Below are 19,864 nucleotides of genomic sequence, written 5' to 3'. Positions count from 1 at the left end.
ACGGCGCAGGACCGGTCTTTGTGGAAATCCTTGGGGGAGGCCTTTGTCCAGCAGTGGACGTCTTTCGGCTGAAACGAACGAACGAACGAACGAATGACCACGGACATTACGTTACAATATTTAACAATGTAATAATAAAAAAAAGAATAATACGAGCAGAGTTGCGGCAAAACGTCTTCGTCTCAGCATATTATTATCTCACAATCTAATGCTAAAAAAATAATATTTAATTAAATAATAGATTTTATTTACCTCCGTGATCTATAAAGGAGTCCTGTTTCTCCAGCTTGCCTCTTTTTTTGTCGTTTTGGTTGATCTGTAACAAAAAACAAAATATTGTTAAAAAAATCAAACGCAAAATGTAACCTCTGTGGTCTAGCGCAGTGTTAATGAAGTTTTTTGTTACTTTCTTTTTGCTGTTTTTGGTTTAGATTCAAAGTTGTAATTAGGTACTATATTATGTTATTGTATTGTGTGAAGTTCACGGGTTGCTTACATTATAATATTATGCATGCTGTGGTTATCGTTTGTGTGGGAGCAGTTAGCTAGATACCTTTGGCTTAATTGTTTATTTTTTAATTGTGTTTATTAAACAAATAAATATATAAATAAAGAAGACAATTTTTCGGACATTGCATTTTATTGAAGAAGCGGCTAGATGGGGATTTCGTAGCTAGATGATAGCTACGAAATCCCCATTTAGCTAGAATGTCTAGTTTTTCAAAATATTTTTTTGAAAATTGACTACTTTTAATCGGGTAATATTTAAAAACGATTTTCTGGTAAACTAAACATGTTAACCCATTACAATGTTCGGTACATAGATGGAGTATCTTATTCTACGTATTTGAAAGCTAAAAGAATCTCGTAGCTTTCTCGGATCCAAATATAAGACTGTTAATCGATTTTATATAATTTATCAAAAATTCCGCTGTATTGGGAAAAGTTATTTAAACTAAAATGATCCTCTTTACTTCCCAAACATGACATAGAAAGTTTAAAGTACAGGGTGTCTCGAAAACAATGGATAACCCTGTAACCATCGATAGGCCTCGCCATGGTCTCCCTACCGTCCAATTTAGACCCCAGTAAAAATATCACCGTTTTCAAGATTTTTAAGTTTTTGTGCATTTTTAGAAAATTGCCACCTGCGATTACTTTTTCTCATGCCATTTATACAAATGGAGGATACTTTTCAATCTTGTTTTTTTCCTTATCACAGGGGATAGTTGGGCTATTAAAAGAAAAGATTAAAGTTCAACAAACTACTTAGTTTAAAAGTATGAAAATTTTAAGAAATTGTAGAAAAGAAGGAAAAATTAATTCATTGTCTTGCATGCAGAGACCATGACGAGGCCTATCGATGGTTACAGGGTTATCCATTGTTTTTAGGACATCCTGTATATTAGGTACTTCAGTGATCGAAAACCAGATTCCTACCTTTAACTCGAACGGGTTGTATAGGCTATACAGGGTTAGTGAGAAACCACACATTTTGCCGCATCACTGTACACATGTGGTATGCAGCGCCGCAATACGGCACCGTCTCGCTCAATCGAAGTGCGGCGTGCCTGCGGTGCGGCGCCGGAATGCAGTGTCTGGCATATCATTGATTTTTATACGCTCCTGCATATAACGCCGCAGCGACATCGTTCCGGCGCCGCGCCGCGACCGCACCGCACCGTGTGGCTTCTGTAGGTATTTGTAAAACACCGGCAACCTCGCAGGAGTAGATGGCAGAGATCATACACTACATTTGTTTAAAGAATTGAACGTAACTCAATACATTAAAAGTTTTGAATATTTGAACAAAAAATATTTTCCATTTTTCATAGGACTGTCTGGACATATTCGTTCGTTCGTTCGTTTCAGCCGAAAGACTACACATTATTTATTATTGTTATTGGACATATTATGTCTCATTTATAAACGAAATAATGATGTGACATTCGTTTGCTTAGTCTATCTTGGTGAGGCGCGTAGATTTACAAACATTAGAGCGATAAATTAAATTTTATTTTAGTATGAAAAAATAACTCCTATTTAAGAGGTATACGAGTAAACTTGAACATTTTAATAAGTTACTTTTTGTTAACTTGCATTTATTTATACGTGCATGAAATATATGCATTTTGGGCAGCTACGACCGCCTTACATTTGGTATTTTTTACGTAAAAATCAAAGCAATTAAAGCATTCGACAACTATACACGTCTTTTAATAAATAACATCAGCGGTTGTCTGACATTCTGAAATCAGTCTTATATTTTATTTTGACACTACATTTTATAAGAGGAGTAAGGTATAAAAAAGAAAAGTCCATATTGTGTTAATTTATTTATATTATTAATCTTATGAAAATCAGTTTTAGTACGTGCACATCATCTTAATGTTATTATCAAAATTGTCGGTTGACATTATAAAAGTTGTTTATATCAGTACAATAGTAATGGCCTCCGTAAGTATTCACGGCCTCTAGACTGTAACATTCGTTACAAATTCGTGATCGTTTGATTTGATTCGTTTGATTTGATTTGATCGTTTTGTGCTTCCAGTCAACACAAGTTACAGTCTAGAGCAGTGGTTCTTAACCGGTGGTCCGCGGACCACTGGTGGTCCCTGGAGGCATTCCAAGTGGTCCACGAACACATCGTAATAAACAAGTGACGTGACGTGATGAGTCGAGTCAACACAACGCAAACGGCGCACAGTGGGCGAGAAATCGTAGGAGTAGGAATTTGAAATTCATAGGATTTTGAAAAAAAAAAAAAATGGTCCCTGTCAAGACAGAAATTTGGTAAAATGGTCCCTCGTGACTTAAAGGTTAAGAACCACTGGTCTAGATAATATGTAGATACCGACATCATTCTGTGTATTTATTTGTGTTTTATATGAACGCTCATCATCATCACTTTAGCCACAGGTAATCTACTGGTTATCATAATCCACTATTTCCGATCCGCTTTCAAGTTCATGACATGTTTCACCTATCTTTATTTTACCTATTGGACAATAATCATTGTAAACAATATCACTCAAAGGCAAAGGGGTAGGTGACCAGTTTACGGGGGCAGGTGTCTGCGGCGAGCTATAAGCACAGAATAAGTAATAGTACAGGTACAGAAGGATTACTCCGCAAGACGATTTAAATAAATGCGAGTCTTGCTACGACGCGATACAGTGGAATTCAGCTCGCACAGCACTACGTACCTACAATTTTATTCACCTACAAGTTTTGTCTCTTTCTATCGCGTGCCTCTGAACTCTTCTTACGCTGTTAGGGTTGCTGTCTAGTAGTGTCTAGTAAAAAAATAATTAATCTACTTATTTGTAATGAGGTACGTATGTAGGTATAGGTAAGTACGCATTCATTATGGAAAACCTTGGGAGAGGCCTTTTTCCAGCAACCTCTTCCGTAGTATATGTTATAATTGCGCGCGTTATACGGCCAGCCATTAGAGCTTGGGGCCGAGTCTGCGGTGGCGATCATGGTGATGCACCATGCCAATACTGCAGCTAGCTTCAGCATCTTTCCTGTGAACATTTGGTTCTATAAATCTTTTGATCGGTTATAATATAAATAAATGAAACATACTCCTAGTCTCCTACTCGTACTTCTATCAAACATTGCATGAAAGGTTGGCTAGGCAAGACGCTTATCCTTATGTTATATCATATCTGTTCAATGAGCAAACGGATGGTTCAGTATTTATGTTTGTTCCGTTTATTCTTGCATTAGCCTTAGGAAATACAAATGTAATGGGTACCATTCGATTGATCAGCTTATTTATTATTTAATGACAGAAAGAATGAACAGAATAAAATATTTGGTCAGCTACAATGGCTACATGGTCAGCTTTTCCAAACTGGTTTGTAATTAATATCATACTGAACTGCACTAAATTATTTTGGTCAACAGAAATATTTATAATATTTAGGCCCACTGTATTGGGACTCCACGAACAAGACGGGATAGAATTAAAAGGCAGCGCATGATTGGGAAAGCCGCACCCAAGTAACGGGATGCAGAATAATATAAAAAAGATTAAGCAAATCACAACTAACCAAAGTTTGCTTGCCAAACTTTGGGTACTCCTGGGCAGGTAATAGTATACTTAGGAATTCCTACGGGAACGGGAATTAGCGGGAAAATCCTTTTGTATGAAAAATCTAAACCGCTTAAGTTAGACGCTTGAAATTTGGCATGCAGGTACCTTAGTAAAATTAAAGCTTAGTTACAACAGGATATTGCAAAATTCCCACGGGAACGGGAGTTAGCGGGAAAAAACATTTGTATGAAAAAATCTAAACCGCGTAAGATAGATGAAGGGGGTAAAAAGGGGTCCACGCGTACGAAGATCGCGGGCGGCCGCTAGTTTTAGGAATAAACTATTTAAATACATACAATTTTGTATAGAACCCTTGGTGCGCTGGTCAATTTTATCACATGGCCGGTTTTTTTAAATATATTTCATATCCCAAAGGGTCAAAGGACCAAAATAAATTAAAAATCAAATGTATAATTTTTTAGACCATACCATTTGTGATACACCCACTTTATAAGAGTGGCGCCCATTTCGTAATTGATCAGGAACAATTTGTTTACTCCTCGACTGCTTGCCATACTTTGGTTAGTTGTGATTTGCTTAATATTTTTATATTCTTCTGCCTCGCCTTATCCCGTTACTTGGGCGCGGCTTTCCCAATTATGCGATGCCGTTTAATTCTATCCCGAACGTTTTGTTTGTGGAGTCTCAATACTGTGGGCTTAAATATTTATAAATATTTCTGTTGACCAAAATAATTTAGTGCAGTTCAGTATGATATTAATCACAACCCAGTTTGGAAAAGCTGACCATGTAGCCATTGTTTCTGACCAAATATTTTATTCTGTTCATTCTTTCTTTCATTAAATAATAAATAAGCTTATCAATCAAATGGTACCCATTACATTTGTATTTCCTAAGGCTAATGCAAGGATAAAGGGAACAAACATAAATACTGAACCATCCGTTTGCTCATAGAATAGATATGATATAAACGCATAGGGATAAGTGTCTTACCTAGCCAACCTTTCATGAAATGTTTGATAGAAGTACGAGTAGGAGTATGTTTCATTTATTTATATTATAACCGACCAAAAGATTTATAGAACCAAATGTTCACAGGAAAGATGCTGAAGCTAGCTGCAGTATTGGCATGGTGCATCACCATGATCGCCACCGCAGACTCGGCCCCAAGCTCTAATGGCTGGCCGTATAACGCGCGCAATTATAACATATACTACGGAAGAGGTAGCTGGCCACAGCCTCTTACCCGCGAGGCCTGGTGGCCTACCAAGATACATGGATTTAGGCCGCACGGCCAGAATGGAGTCCCTGGTAGCTGGGGACTGCTACGAACCGGCGAAAGCTTGTGGCCTTCCAAGACATATAAAACTAGGTCGCACGACCAGAATGGAGTCCCTTATAGCTGGGGACTGCTACGTACCGGCGAAAGCATGTGGCCTTCCAAGACATATGAAACTACGTCGCACGACCAGAACGGGGCCTCTAATAGCTGGCCGCAGCCATCTGCCCGCGAAAACTGGTCCCCTTCCAAGACATATGAAACTACGCCGCACGAGCAGAATGGAGTCCCTTATAGCTGGGGACTGCTACGTACCGGCGAAAGCATGTGGCCTTCCAAGACATATGAAACTAGGTCGCACGACCAGAATGGGGCCTCTAATAGCTGGCCGCAGCCACCTGCCCGCGAAAACTGGTCACCTAAAACCCCTTTGCCATTGAGTGATGATTTTGATTACATGAATGATATTGTTAAGAATCATGAATGTCCAAAAGGTAAATCAAAGATAGGTAAAAATTGTCATGAACTTGAAAGCGAATTGGAAGAAGTGGATCATGAACGTGGAAGCGGATCGGAAGAAGTGGATTATGATCAGCAGTATACGTTCTATGGCTAAAATGATGATGATATAAAACAGATCTTTTAATTATGCTGAATAAAGTATTACTATTATTATTCCATTTATTTGATTTCAAAACTTAATATTATACAATTTTCTACAACGTCGGTTTTAGCATACAAAAAATAAAATACAGAAGATCAAAAAAAAATTAAAAAATTAGACACCCTGTATATTAGTATACAAAGTATTTCCTTGTATGTTAGTTTGCCACTCTTTAGTAAGTCCCGAAATTATTTTGTATTTAAATTGAGTAATGCAGTTTTGACGATTGAATACACTATAGCGAGAGCGACACCCCTACGTGTTTAGGCTATTAACCCTTGATCACACGTACCGAGTAAACAGTTGTGTGTGATCATTGTATCCGACTCGCATTTAGTTTACTATGTAACTAAGGAAAACCTGTAATTGGCATTACTTGCTATATAAGGTGTTATTTTTTATACTGATCATACTTTACCAACACATCTAATAAAATCATACAAATAAGACCCACGTATTTTTTCAAAAAAATTCAGGCTAGTTTTCGAGTAAAACGACAAAGAATGTTTCGAAAAAAATAAAAATTAAATCATCCTTTGAGCGCGGTGAGTATTCGTTTACGCACTATCATAGTAGCCGACCGAGGGCAACGACCGCTGCCACGTGCCGCGCCGCGTGAGTCGGCCATATTGATATCGCTGCCAGTCGCTCCGCGCCCACAGCCCGCGCCGAGCCGCCGATCGGCATGCGGGAGCGCAACAACATAAATAATCGTCCCAGTCCGTCTAATGTGCCCAAACGTATTGCAGTGTATGTGCGAGTTATTACAATGCCGCGCTTGATAAATAACAAAACGCAGGTGAAATTATGTTTCGGGCACACTAACTGGCCGACGAGAAACATTGACGAGTCGAAAACCTTCACACCTTGCTTGTTTGGAGCCGCGCCGCGCTTCAGGGAGCGCAGCCGTATCCTGACTTGACGAGATCCCGTGCGCTTCGAGGACGAAGTTCTGGATTTCAATTTCAATCACCGGCACAGTGCTGGCGGTACCCAGATGCGAGCGCCGCAGACGGCGGCTTTTGCGTAAAAATACGGAATGCCTTATCAAGGAGTTGTTGCCAGAGGGCCACGACCGCGACCGAGTTCTATCGATGGATATTGCGGAAGTCTACCTAGGTACATACCTACAGTGTGATTTGGACAGATGAGTGCTTGTTTACGCGAAAGGGACTTTTTCCGTAAAAAAGTTAGTGCGCGAATTGTGAATACAACATCCGACGTGGTGTCTAGTGAACAGCAAGCAAGTGTGCAGCCCGGAAGCATTATCTCAATTCGATCGTGGCTAGATTAGACAGTGCAAGACAGGGTTTACGTGAACATTCAACAAAGGCTTGACGTTCAAAATGTATTGTGATTAGTGTAATAATAACCTAGGAACTTTAAATAACAACATCCAAAATAGGTAAATGTGTGAATAAGTAAAATCAATGAATCTAAAGTGTGATGGCAAATCATAATTTAGGAATTAAAACCAGGAAAATTGATCAGTGAGTTTTATTTACAACACCTATTCATATTCAATATTAGGGTGCATTTCCACTGAAGCGAAGCGAAGTAGTAATAGGTAATGTACCTATCAATTTTTTATTACGTCTCTAAATAAATTGCGTAGGCATTACGAAACCGTAGATATTGAATTCCAATTTCTATCCTTTTTTAAATTTCTAGTTTAATGCGGATGATTCGCCTCGGTTCGTTGGAAAAGTCCCCCGCTATTACACTAATGAAAATACACTTATTTACCTACTTATGTGGCTAGATTTTGTTTCTCCCAGCGCGTAGTACCTATTAACATGACGTAACATCGTACATACTCACGAGTGATAATTTTTGGTAACGTAGGTTTAGTGTAATCTAACCTTTATGTGTGTGAACGTTGAATGAACGCGCGCGGCCATTGTTCGTACTCGTATGAATGAAATGAGTAAAGAAAGAGAGAGAGGCAGTGAGTGAAGACAGGATGGTTGTAAAAATAATATCTTTTTTTTGTTAGGAAAAGTAAAAACAAAAACTAGCCTGAATTTTTTTTTTAAAACACTTGGGTTGTATTTGTATGATTTTATTAGATGCGTTGGTAAAGTATGATCAGTATAAAAAATAACACCTTATATAATTTAAGCATGGTACTTGTAATTATTTATAAGAATATGTTGTAGATTTTCCTTGAATAAATAAATAAATAAACGGGCGAGACAGTAAAATGTTTACTCGGTCGAGACAGTTGGGTGAGCGAGTCACATACTCGAGCGCTCGGTCGAGCACTCGGCGTAATGTTCATACACATCGAGTACTTGGCCGAGAGCACTGTCTCGCCCGTTTGCTCGGTACGTGTGATCAAGGCTTTATAGCTCGCTCGGCGCTCGAGTTGGCCTTCTTATTTGTTTTTTCTATGGTCTAACTAAACTGTTTGTTTGCACAGACTAAATTAATAAAAAATATAGTCAAAAGTGGTTTCGACCGAATGTGAGTTTTGACTGTAACATTATACATTACCTATATTGTTTACTCTATATTTAGTGATATTCAGGGAGTGGCGTCACATGTGTAATACAGGATATTGGAATATTAAAATAGCTGTAGTAACTTAAACACCAGGCTGGCTAACACATTCAGTGCCTCTTTAAAAAGTGACGTACTTAAGTGTTCTTTACAATTACACAATACTTATAAAGTATTCCAGAACACAAGAAAAATCGTGCATCTTTATGTTTAGTAAGTATTCCATACCTACCTACCTACCTATTAGTTTATCAAATACAATTATTATGAAATTGAAATTAGCGTTTTGTATGGAGCATTTCACGAAAATATTTTTTTCCACACTAACATTGTTGCGGGCTTTTAAAGAAACACAAATTCAATTTTATGATTTTTTTTGGGTAGATTAAAACAACATTTAACTGTAGAAAACATGAGGACATTTTTGAAAAATTGTATCTGTATATTTATTTTTTATTTTTAGGTCTTTGAAGGTTTAATTCTAATTGAAAAATTAAAAATTTTAAGCGTAAAAGCAAGTTTTTAAATTTAATTTCAAATAAAACAATAATTATGAACATAGCTATAATATGAAAGAAATTATAATGATTATTGAAGAAACAAAACGCTAATTTCATAGGTAAGGACCTAATATTACATAACGAGCATATTATATTTGTGTGCCCTAGGGCTAATGCAAGCAATAAACCGAACAAATACAGTGTGTGTCTTGATAAAGTGCAAATATGAAAATGGGTGAAACTAGACTCATTTTTATCGAAGGAAAAAATATCTGAGATTTTTTTTAGAATTTTTTATCTTTCAATTGAGAATGTTACTAGGTATGCAAAATCACTTGAAACCCATGTTACAGTTAGGCTTTTACATTTACAAATACATTAGTTTTTATTTCATTCAAAAATACCCAGTAGTTATGATTTTATAGGCATTCAAAGTTCGCTTAAATATTGAGTCCCGCCGACGGTCACGTGACCCCGCGTGACGTACATTCACAGTGTCCGCTCACTAGAAAACGGATATAAACATACTTAAATACATTTTTTTTTGTAAATACAAACTTATTATACATATTAACACCCAGACCCATCACAGAAATTAAAATTGAACCAAACCCAAACTTGATGCGATTGTGTCGTTTTAATGCGAATTACCTTCCAGCTCCATCATTAGACCCTGATTACTATATAGAATTAAAGTACTCATCAATACAAAACGAACGAGCCCAAACTCGATGGATTTAAGTCGTTTTATTATAGAGTTCCTATGGCCACCTTCCAGCTCCATCATCAGATCAGCTCCATGAAATCATAATATTGCATGGTCATCCAAATCACATGTGTTTGCGAAATTTCAGCTTAATCGGTTGCCTGGAAGTGGGTCTTAATTCAGCTTGCAAGATTCCACCCATACAAATATGAGCCAGTCACTGTAATATGACGTCACGCGCATAAAATGGCGGGCCGGCTGCCGCCCGCACTTTTAAAATTCAATATTTTGGAAACTAATTGACGTATCGAAATAATTCTTTCACGTGTATTTTTTATTTTGAACAGAGAATACAGAAAGCACAAAAACAAAATTAGTGAACATTCTCCATTACTGATTGTAAAGTAAACGTTATGTGCACTTTATCAAGACTCACACTGTATAAATACTGAACTATCAGTTGGTTCATAGGTCAATTCAGTAGTTTCAAAGCAGGGATGTTATGGATATCCGTAACCATAATCGAAACTATCGGATATCCGAAATAAAAAAATATCCGTAACCGTAACCGATTCACATGTTTCGGATAAAGGCGAAGTTTAAATCTTAATGTTTTTTTAAATATTTGTTACTTGTCTGGCATTCCATGGAACAATCAGATATCCCCGCCTGTTTCACCTTTATCATAGGTTCCGTCATTGTACATAAAGTGGCTATGTGGGTCGCGCAGCATCTTGCTATTTGAATTTTATATTTTAAGAAGTCTAATATCCGTATCCGAAATTATCCGAAACTTTCGGATAATCCGAAATGATTTCATATCCGTAACCATAACCGGTATAAAATTATTCTAATATCCGTAACCTTATCCAAAACCGAACATTCATATCCAAACAAACAATCAAATCTTTCCTCTTTATAATATTAGTAAGTAAGTATTAGCACAGAATAATAATAAGTATTAGTAAATTAGTAAGATGACTACCGAAAGATTTATAGAACCAAATGTTTCCAGGAATGATGCTGAAGCTAGCTGCACTATTGGCGTGGTGCGTCACCGTGATCGCCACCGCAGACTCGGCCGCAAGCGCTGGCTCTCGTTCCACAGGGTCCGGCGGTTTTGATGCTTTTTACAAACCGAACATCGAGGAGTTCAAAAATAATGAGGCTGGGGACATAATTAATGATCCTTTTTGTCCAGCAGGCAAAGTAAAAATTAATAATTCTTGTTATGAAACTGAAACTGAAACAGAAGCTTCTACTGTTGATTATGATGCGGATTTATATGGAATATAAATTCTTTCGTCATTTGGCCAAGCCTATGTTCAGTAGTGGACGTCCTGTGACTAAAATGGTGATGATAAGCGCTGATATGAATAGAACAATAAGCTTAATATAAGATAAGATAAGATAATAATTTATTGCCTCGTTTTTTTTTGCCTCGCTTTACAAACATAGAAATATAGCGGAATAGAGCAACAAACGACTGAGCGAGCGAGATGTCACTAAGCAGCAACACTGTGTGATCAAAAAAGATGCGAGATGCGACGTAACAGCGCCGTTTTTTTTGCAACTATTTGACAGTTCGTTAGCACTTTTTGGCACGCTGAATTTTTTTCAGAATTTACGTGGGTGAAATCGTGGATGTTTATGAGAAATAGTGCTTCAGAAACGTGGTGACTGGTTGAGTGATTGATTTAATATACAAAACAGTTAAACAATACCGAAGCCATGTATTCATTAGGCAACATTTGTTGATAAACTGTTTATGACTAGTGTGAAACAAGTTTACCATAAACACAGGTTTCTGAAACTTGGCCGTCCTCACTTGCTCTCCACTCATAGCGGGGAGCATGGCAACATGTATCATAAACAATGTTTCATCACCTCTGTTTATGGATTGATTATAAACTGTTTACAAAGATGATTAAACATTATGAAACATTGTTTATGAACCGTTTATAAACAGTGTTTATCAACAAATGTTGCCTAATGAATGTTGATGATATGGCATAATGAACATGGCTTGACACTGACACGCAAATGACATCCAATGACACCGTAAAATCGGTTTCGTTTGACAGCTCGTGGTTGTTGCTCTATTCCGAGGGAATATTAACTTTATGACAAAATTCTACGTGCTCAGAGACCGGGCTTCAGAGGCCGTGAATATTTACGGAGGCCATTACTACTGTACTGACATAAACAACTTTTAATGTAACCTTTTGATAATAACATTAACATAATAAGCTCTAACAATACATAAGTTTATATAGGGTGTTGATTTCAATCCTCGCCATATTTAGGGAGTTGATTAAGTAGTTTATTCTGATCAAGAATCAGTAAAAAATTGACATCGAAAAAATTTTAAACGAACTTTAACTTTAGTTAGTCAAAGAAAAATACCTATTTACACTACCTACTTTACATGGCTCCTTCAGTAGACTATCCGACATGATAAGCGAGCGATCCGCGTAGCTCGATGGTGCCGCAATGCAAGCAAACGTATTGCAGTATTGCGAGCCACAGAACAGTTGGTGACGCACAGAAAGTATTCGCTAAAAATTCCACTTTCGTTTGTAATTTTTTTGGTGGATTATATAAGTCATAATAGATCACCTAAATAAATGTGGCGAGGATTGAAATCAACACCCTGTATATTAATGATACACTTCGTTGTAAAGGCGACAGCAGTCAGCACGTCAATACACACAGTGCATGCAACATCTTATGTGAATGTAATAGGGTTTATTTTTTAACAAAAATTTACAAATATGATCTGATAATAATATGCTGTCCACTGTATACTGTATACATACTAAAACTTTAATTAAAATAAATTAACACAATATGGACTTTTATTTTTGACTCTACCTGTATCTGTAAATGTTTTCTTTGCACAGACTAAATTAATAAAAAATATAGTCAAAAGTGGTTTCGACCGATGTGAGTTTTGACTGTAACATTACCTAATTGTTTACTCAATATTTACTGATATTCAGGGAGATGCGTCACGTGTGTGGTACAGGATATTGGAATATTAAAATAGCTGCAGTAACTTTAAACACCAGGCTGGCTAACACATTCAGTGCCTTTTTAAAAAGTGACGTACTAAAGTGTTCTTTACAAATACACAATACTTATAAAGTATTTCAGAACACAAGAAAAATCGTGCATCTTTATGTTTAGTAAGTATTCCTTACCTACCTATGAAATTGAAATTAGCGTTTTGTATGGAGCATTTCACGAAAATATTTTTTTCATACTAACACTAGCGGCCGCCCGCGACTTCGTACGCGTGGATCCCGTTTTACCCCCTTCCCGCTTTTCTGTTGAAATTTTTCCTGAATTTTCTTTGCTATAAACCTCACGGAGCCCGAGACCTTTCCAACGAATGCAAAACCGTGGAAATCGGTTCGTGCGTTCTGGAGTTATAGCGTCAGGGAGGAAAACCGGACTTATTTTTATATAGTAGATAGATTGTTGCGGGTTTTTAAAGAAACTCAAATTTAATTTTATGAATTTTTTTGGGTAGATTTAAACAACATTTAGCTATAGAAAACATTAGGACATTTTTGAAAAATTATATTGGTATATTTTTTTTTATTTTAGGTCTTTGAAGGTTTAATTCTAATTGAAAACATAAAAATTAGTTAAACATTTTAAGCGTAAAAGTAAGTCTTTTGAAATAGAATTTCAAATAAAACAATAATGATGAACATAGCTATAATATAAAAGAAATTATAATGAATATTGAAGAAACAAAACGCTAATTTCATAGGTAAGGACCTAATATTACATAACGAGCACATTATATTTGTGTCCCCTAATGCAAGCAATAAACCGAACAAATACAGTGTGTGTCTTGATAAAGTGCACATATGAAAATCGGTGAAACTAGACCCATTTTTATCGAAGGAAAAAATGACAAAAAATATCTGAGATTTTTTATATTTTTTATATAATTTTTTATCTTTCAATTACTGATTGTAAAGTAAACGTTATGTGCACTTTATCAAGACTCACACTGTATAAATACTGAACTATCAGTTGGTTCATAGGTCAATTCAGTAGTTTCAAAGCAGGGATGTTATGGATATCCGTAACCGTAATCGAAACTATCGGATATCCGAAATAAAAAAATATCCGTAACCGATTCAAATGTTTCGGATAGTTTCGAATAAAGGCGGAGTCTAAATCTTAATGGTTTTTTTTAAATATTTGTTACTTGTCTGGCATTCCCTGGAACAATCAGATATCCCCACCTGTTTCACCTTTATCATCGTCATTGTACATAAAGTGGCTATGTGGGTCGCGCAGCATCTTGCTATTTGAATTTTGTATTTTAAGAAGTCTGATATCCGTAACCGAAATTATCCGAAACTTTCGGATAGTCCGAAATGATTTCATATCCGTAACCGTAACCGAAACCGGTATAATATTATTCTAATATCCGTTTCCTCTTTATAATATTAGTAAGTATAGATGACTACCGAAAGATTTAAAAACCAAATGTTTACAGGAATGATGCTGAAGCTAGCTGCACTATTGGCGTGGTGCGTCACCGTGATCGCCACCGCAGACTCGGCCGCAAGCGCTGGCTCTGGTTCCGCAGGGTCCGGCGGTTTTGATGCTTTTTACATACCGAACATCGAGGAGTTCAAAAATAATGAGGCTGGGCGCATAGCATTTAATGAACTTTGTCCAGCAGGCAAAGTAAAAATTGATGATACTTGTCATGAAACTGAAATATCAGAGGATTCTACTATTGATTATGATGCGGAGTTAAAAGGAATATAAATTCTTTCGTCATTTGGCCAAGCCTATGATTGAAATCAACACCCTGTATAAACCTAAGTATTGTTAGAGCTTATTATGTTAATGTTATTATCAAAAGGTTACATTAAAAAGTTGTTTATGTCAGTACAGTAGTAATGGCCTCCGTAAATATTCACGGCCTCTAAAGCCCGGTCTGCGAGCACGTAGAATTTTGTCCAATGACCCCAAGCTACCCATCCTTATCGCTCGCGCGTAATTATATTGCTGTCGCGACTGTGCGACGGGCGCCCGCAGTAAGTGTGCTCGCAGACCAGACTAAACCAGACTTTCTTTTCAAAAATAAATGTTTTCTTTGAGTAAAGTTTTCTATCTACAGTATTAAGGGTACTTTCCCTCCAGGTGGCATTACAAAATTCCACCCTGTATAGCCTTAAGCCTTCCTTGAAATTAAATGGGCTATCCAACACAAAAATATTCTTTCAAATCAGCCCAATAGTTCCTGACTCAGTTACAGTTCAGCGCTATACCTATTACAATACTAAGGAAAACTAGCTTCAAAACACGTTATTATCAGTACGGAAATAATACGCTATAAATTATATTTATAGTCTTTGCTACTCATAATATACTCAACATCAAATAAATTGCACCTTCCGCGAAGCGAACTTTAAAGATTTTCTTCTGACACAATCATGGTGCCCCAACAATATTGGTGTTATTTGAAAGCCCAATAAATAAACTTAACTTAAGAAAAACTCATTAATTTCTTAATAAACGATTTACATATACCATAAATATGACTTGAAAAAGGACCTCACTTGGGACTCACCTCTGGGATCAATTAGACCAATTTTCATGGTTATAAAACCAAATAATGATCTCACGTGCCCTCTTTAATAGATGGATAATGATTACTTAATCCCAACTTATCAGTTTTATAGCCATACAATTTGGTTCAAGCGTAACTACCTATTTTTTGAAAAAGTGACTCTGGATCCTTCTAAAGACACATTTTTGGGGTAAAAACCTTTCCTTTAATGAAATGAAGTTTAGAACTAAGCTTTTAAATGGTGCCAATATTGGTGGGAAATGGGGATGCATACGTTTGAAAGTGCATGTCGCGGCAGGTGCGATTTATTTGATGTCGAGTGTATTTAACGACACTGACACTATCGCCCGTATTTACAAACGATGCTTGCCTAAGTGAAGCTACAAATCGAACGCACAGCGTTGAATAGAGCTCTGTGATTGGTCGTGTGTCACCCTGTGCGTCCACGCGCGCTGTGAGACCTCATAGTAATGTTTGTGAATACGTGCGTTCACTAGCGTGACAAGGCCTAAGGCTGGCTACACATTGGTTCCAACGCCAAACGTCCAACGTGTGGACATAAAAATACTATTGGCACCAACGTTGGTAATCACCACGATATAGTCAACATGTGGACCAGGCGCGGATCCACCGTTGTGGGCACTGTGGGCATGCCCACAACCCTAATTTGGGTATTTCGCCGAAACAGTAAATTTTCTGTGTCCAGGCAGGCGAACACATGTTTTTTTATATCTATCTGTATAAAACTATTTTTATGGAAAAGTTCATCAAAAGTTTTATTTGTTTTTGCTATTACAATAGCAGAAACTACAAATAATACCGTAGAAAAACTTAATCAAAAGTCGTTTTTCTAATTTCCTTGTCATGTCCATTACTGTTGTTTGCCAAAATGAAGGCTCATTATAACAAATTGAAACGTAATTTAATTCTAATAGCACTCTCTTTACATTTGAGAAACGTTTGGCTATCGGAAAATAAAAACTTTAAATGTCAAATACTTATAGGAAGAAAATAAAGTGAAGTTAAGATCTTGTCCAGGTCAAAAGTATAATTTCCCTGGGTCTTCGTTTCGACCATTGTTGTAACGAAACGAAAAAACTTAGAATGTAACGCACTGCACCACTACACTCGGCCATTTCGTCCCAAGAGGCCATTGAGGCAGGACAGCACGTCGTTGATCAGTTTCGCGACAAATCGCATAAATAGGTCCCTCCTTGGGTTTTTGTTTACTAAAAAGTCAATTTCTTTGGACGGTTTTTTGCAACTAAACAATGGATTAATTTTATTGTTTATTTACACAAATGTAGTGTCTGTAGGGGTAAACCCATGATTTAAATAGTAAATGTATAGGGTAAATAGGTTTTTGTCTGTGGTGTCTTTTAGGCATAAATCTAATTTCTTTGGTCCTAATTTCCTTGTTTTCCGTGGCATAAAATGACCTAGGAAATTATAAAAGACCATTAATAATTCGGCGTAAAGTCAAATTTCAAGTATTTCTTTATTGGAATAAGTTTAAAATTTACATTTTAAGAAATAGGTATCAGAATAGATATAGAAAAACTTGTTTTTAACTTTTAACTCAATCTACTGCATTTATCTCCCTTAGTTGTGTAAAAAGATCGTAATGATATAATATTCATTGGCATGTTTGCTTGCGAAAGTACACAAAAATAGGTCGAACAAAAAAAAAGCAAACCACAGAAGAAAACTTAGAGAAAAAAATATTTATAATAATTTCCTTGGCTACCAAAAATTTATGACCTCATAACTTTGTTTCTAAAACGAATTATGACACCCCTTCTAGATATATTAGCTTAGTTTTTACTACTTAATGCAATGGGAAACTAAAAATAGTTAAAAACAAAAATAAAATTAGTGCCAAGGAAATTAGGCAAAATTGACCATTTTTGGCGAAATACCCATTTGCTTGTTTTAATTATGATCTATTGATAAGATCGATAGGCATGCATGTATGTCCGGGCATGTAGTGATCCAACTCTCACTTTGCTCATTTTTGGTGGCTGTGCCCACAACCTTTTTTGACGGCTGGATCCGCGCCTGATGTGGACGCCTCACGCAATTATAGAAAAAACCCTAAAATTGGATGAAGTCACTGCATGAAGTGACACATCGGGCACACACAGTAATTGTACAATTTTAGCATCAAAACACTGTCAAATACAAAAAACATATACGTACCTTTGCTTAGCACACAGATTTGTTGAGTTGCTGCACTCCGTCAATAACCGTTATTTACTTTATTTTCAAATTTTATTCGCGCGGCAAATGATCAAAATTTTAAATTTAATTATTGGCTGAATGAGGCGGTGCTGCCATCTATCTCCTATTAATTCACTATTGTCACTTTCTTTTCATAATTATAGATGTCGCTAGTTGGTTCTATTTGGACATAATACATAATTGTTAATGCTCACTCAAAACAACTACTGCAGGCCTTCGAGCTTATCAGAAGTAGTGGTCATCACTACCTGAGAAATGCCGTTTGTAAATAAATATTTTTTTAAATAATATTTGTTATTTGTATTTACAAATTGCCAATAATACCATTAACCCCTCGTGGTAAGCTAAATAGTGCTTGTTACTGGGTTCACCACCATAGTTGAACGGAAGCGGGGATCAAAACCGCGTTCCTCGGATCACAAGTCGGCCAGTCCGACACCTTGACCGTTCGGCTATTTATTTATTGGTTGTCCCTCATATGGCACTGAATACATTGTAGGGTTATTTCGTTGTACCACTTACCTGGTCATCTTCAAGGTGGTAGGTCTCGTCCAGTACGGGCGGGTTGTTTGGGTCATATCTGTACACGCTTCCGTCGGGGTTGGATAGGGGGCGTCCCGTCTGCAATACAAAGAAAAAAATAACTCAATAGAAACTGGGAGGGGCACAAAAAGCGTATTGGCAATAGCTCGTGAAACCCTAAGACCCGGTTTCCAATAAAGCAGAGCAGAGCGGAGAAGAGAGATGTGTTTTTCTACAGAATAGGCTAGATGACAAAATTTCAATTATTTGTCCGTCAGACAGATAATTAGAAAATATTAGACTCATATTTTTTATTTTCTTTCATAATTAAATAATAACAGTGCCACATTGAGTTGAAATGGCGCGATACGTCACGCTTGAGTAGAATTTTTACTCAAAAGTGACGTCACGCGACATTTTAACTCAATATAATACTGTAATTATTGGATTATGGAAAAAATTAAAAAATATGAGTCTAAATATTTTCTAATTATCTGTCTGACGGACTAAATAGAATTTCGATTTAATAACCCAGTCATCATCCCTATTTGACAGCGGCGCGGCGCGGAGCGGAACTGTGTGTCACCTGTCATCCGCTTTGCATTGGAGGGAAGTCGAACGTTAACTTGGAACTCCTCCTGTTCTTCTGATTAATTTAGTTGCGGGACCAATAACAGTTTAACTTTCCCCCGGGACAAACTTGACCTTCACTGGTTGGGTTGTCGGCGGTCAAGCTGTAGATCCTCTACACAGGAGTTGCAGCAGTGGCACAGAATAATAAATGCATTACGTACAGAAAGCTTACTTCGCGAAGGTATTCAAAAAAATGTTTATATAATGGTGTAACTTGGTCTCAGAGTCAAGCACAGTTTCGTTTGCATACGTCAGTGATCGGTACTGTGCCGATGCGATAGGGTTGATTGCTAAAAGAAGTTACTGTGTCGCCATCTAGCCGCAAGCGTTTTGTTTTCTGGGAGATGAACAGGCCTGACGGAGGGAACAAGAAGTGGAAATAGTCCCGTGGCGGTCAACAGCTTGGCTCCTGGCTACACACCACCTTTACGATGTCGTCGGTCCACCTTGTAGGTGGACGTCCCACGCTGCGTTTTCCGGTACGCGGCCTCCATTCCAGAACCTTTCTGCGTACTATGTGCCCTGCCCATTGCCACTTCAGCTTGCTAATCCATCTCGGTTTTCTATAATGCAAGTCAGGGTAGAAAACTTTGACACCGCGATGCAGGTTTAGTGGGGGCGGTGGCGTGTGCCATAGTAATGTAATGTCAGCGCCATCTGTTGAGCGATGACTGCCACTAGTCTAGTGGCGCGTCGGTAGATGGCGCCACGCTGCACACGGTACCTATATCCTATATCGGTGCCTTTATCTCACAAAATATAACTCATAAAACTCATTTATTTCTGTAAGTAGGTTTTAAAAAAACACTTTTACACGTCCTCATTTTCTTCGTCCACATTTCGTTGCAGGTCCAATCACAGTTAAACTTTCCCCCAGGACTTAACCTTCACTGGCTGGGTATTAGCGGTCAAGCTGTAGATCCTGGCTACACAGGAGTTGCAGCGGTGGGAACGAGAGGTGGGAACAGTTCGTTACCTGCGGGTGTAGCAGCCAGGCGCCGGGCGGCACGCGGGACAGGTCAGTGAAGCAGCACACGCCGCCATAGTAATGTAATGAGCACCATCTATCGGGCGATGCTTGCAACTAAAGCCTGGTCCGTGAGCACGTAGAATCCTGTCCAATGACCCCAAGCTACTCAT

The 19,864-nt window shown here is 37.5% G+C and overlaps 1 protein-coding gene and 1 long non-coding RNA gene across 2 annotated transcripts in view; one reads left to right on the top strand and one right to left on the bottom strand.

Moving 5' to 3' along the window:
- The window catches only part of LOC135084809 (uncharacterized), a 37,775-nt gene that overhangs the window by 17,063 nt on the left and 848 nt on the right, over positions 1-19,864 (bottom strand). The window contains exons 3-4 of the mRNA XM_063979549.1: positions 18,092-18,190; positions 253-316 (exon numbers count right to left, since the gene is read on the bottom strand). Of these exons, the coding sequence (XP_063835619.1) occupies positions 253-316; positions 18,092-18,190 (163 nt within the window). The remainder of the gene's footprint in view (positions 1-252; positions 317-18,091; positions 18,191-19,864) is intronic.
- LOC135084969 (uncharacterized) lies at positions 8,205-12,569 on the top strand. Its single transcript, XR_010259983.1, has 2 exons — positions 8,205-8,727; positions 10,736-12,569. It is a non-coding gene; the product is annotated as an uncharacterized LOC135084969 (long non-coding RNA).

The sequence above is a fragment of the Ostrinia nubilalis genome, chromosome 27 (assembly GCF_963855985.1).
Source record: "Ostrinia nubilalis chromosome 27, ilOstNubi1.1, whole genome shotgun sequence".
In the NCBI taxonomy this organism is placed as follows: domain Eukaryota; kingdom Metazoa; phylum Arthropoda; class Insecta; order Lepidoptera; family Crambidae; genus Ostrinia; species Ostrinia nubilalis.
Note: the sequence above shows the minus strand (reverse complement) of the source record. Positions and strands in the feature narration are given on the sequence as shown.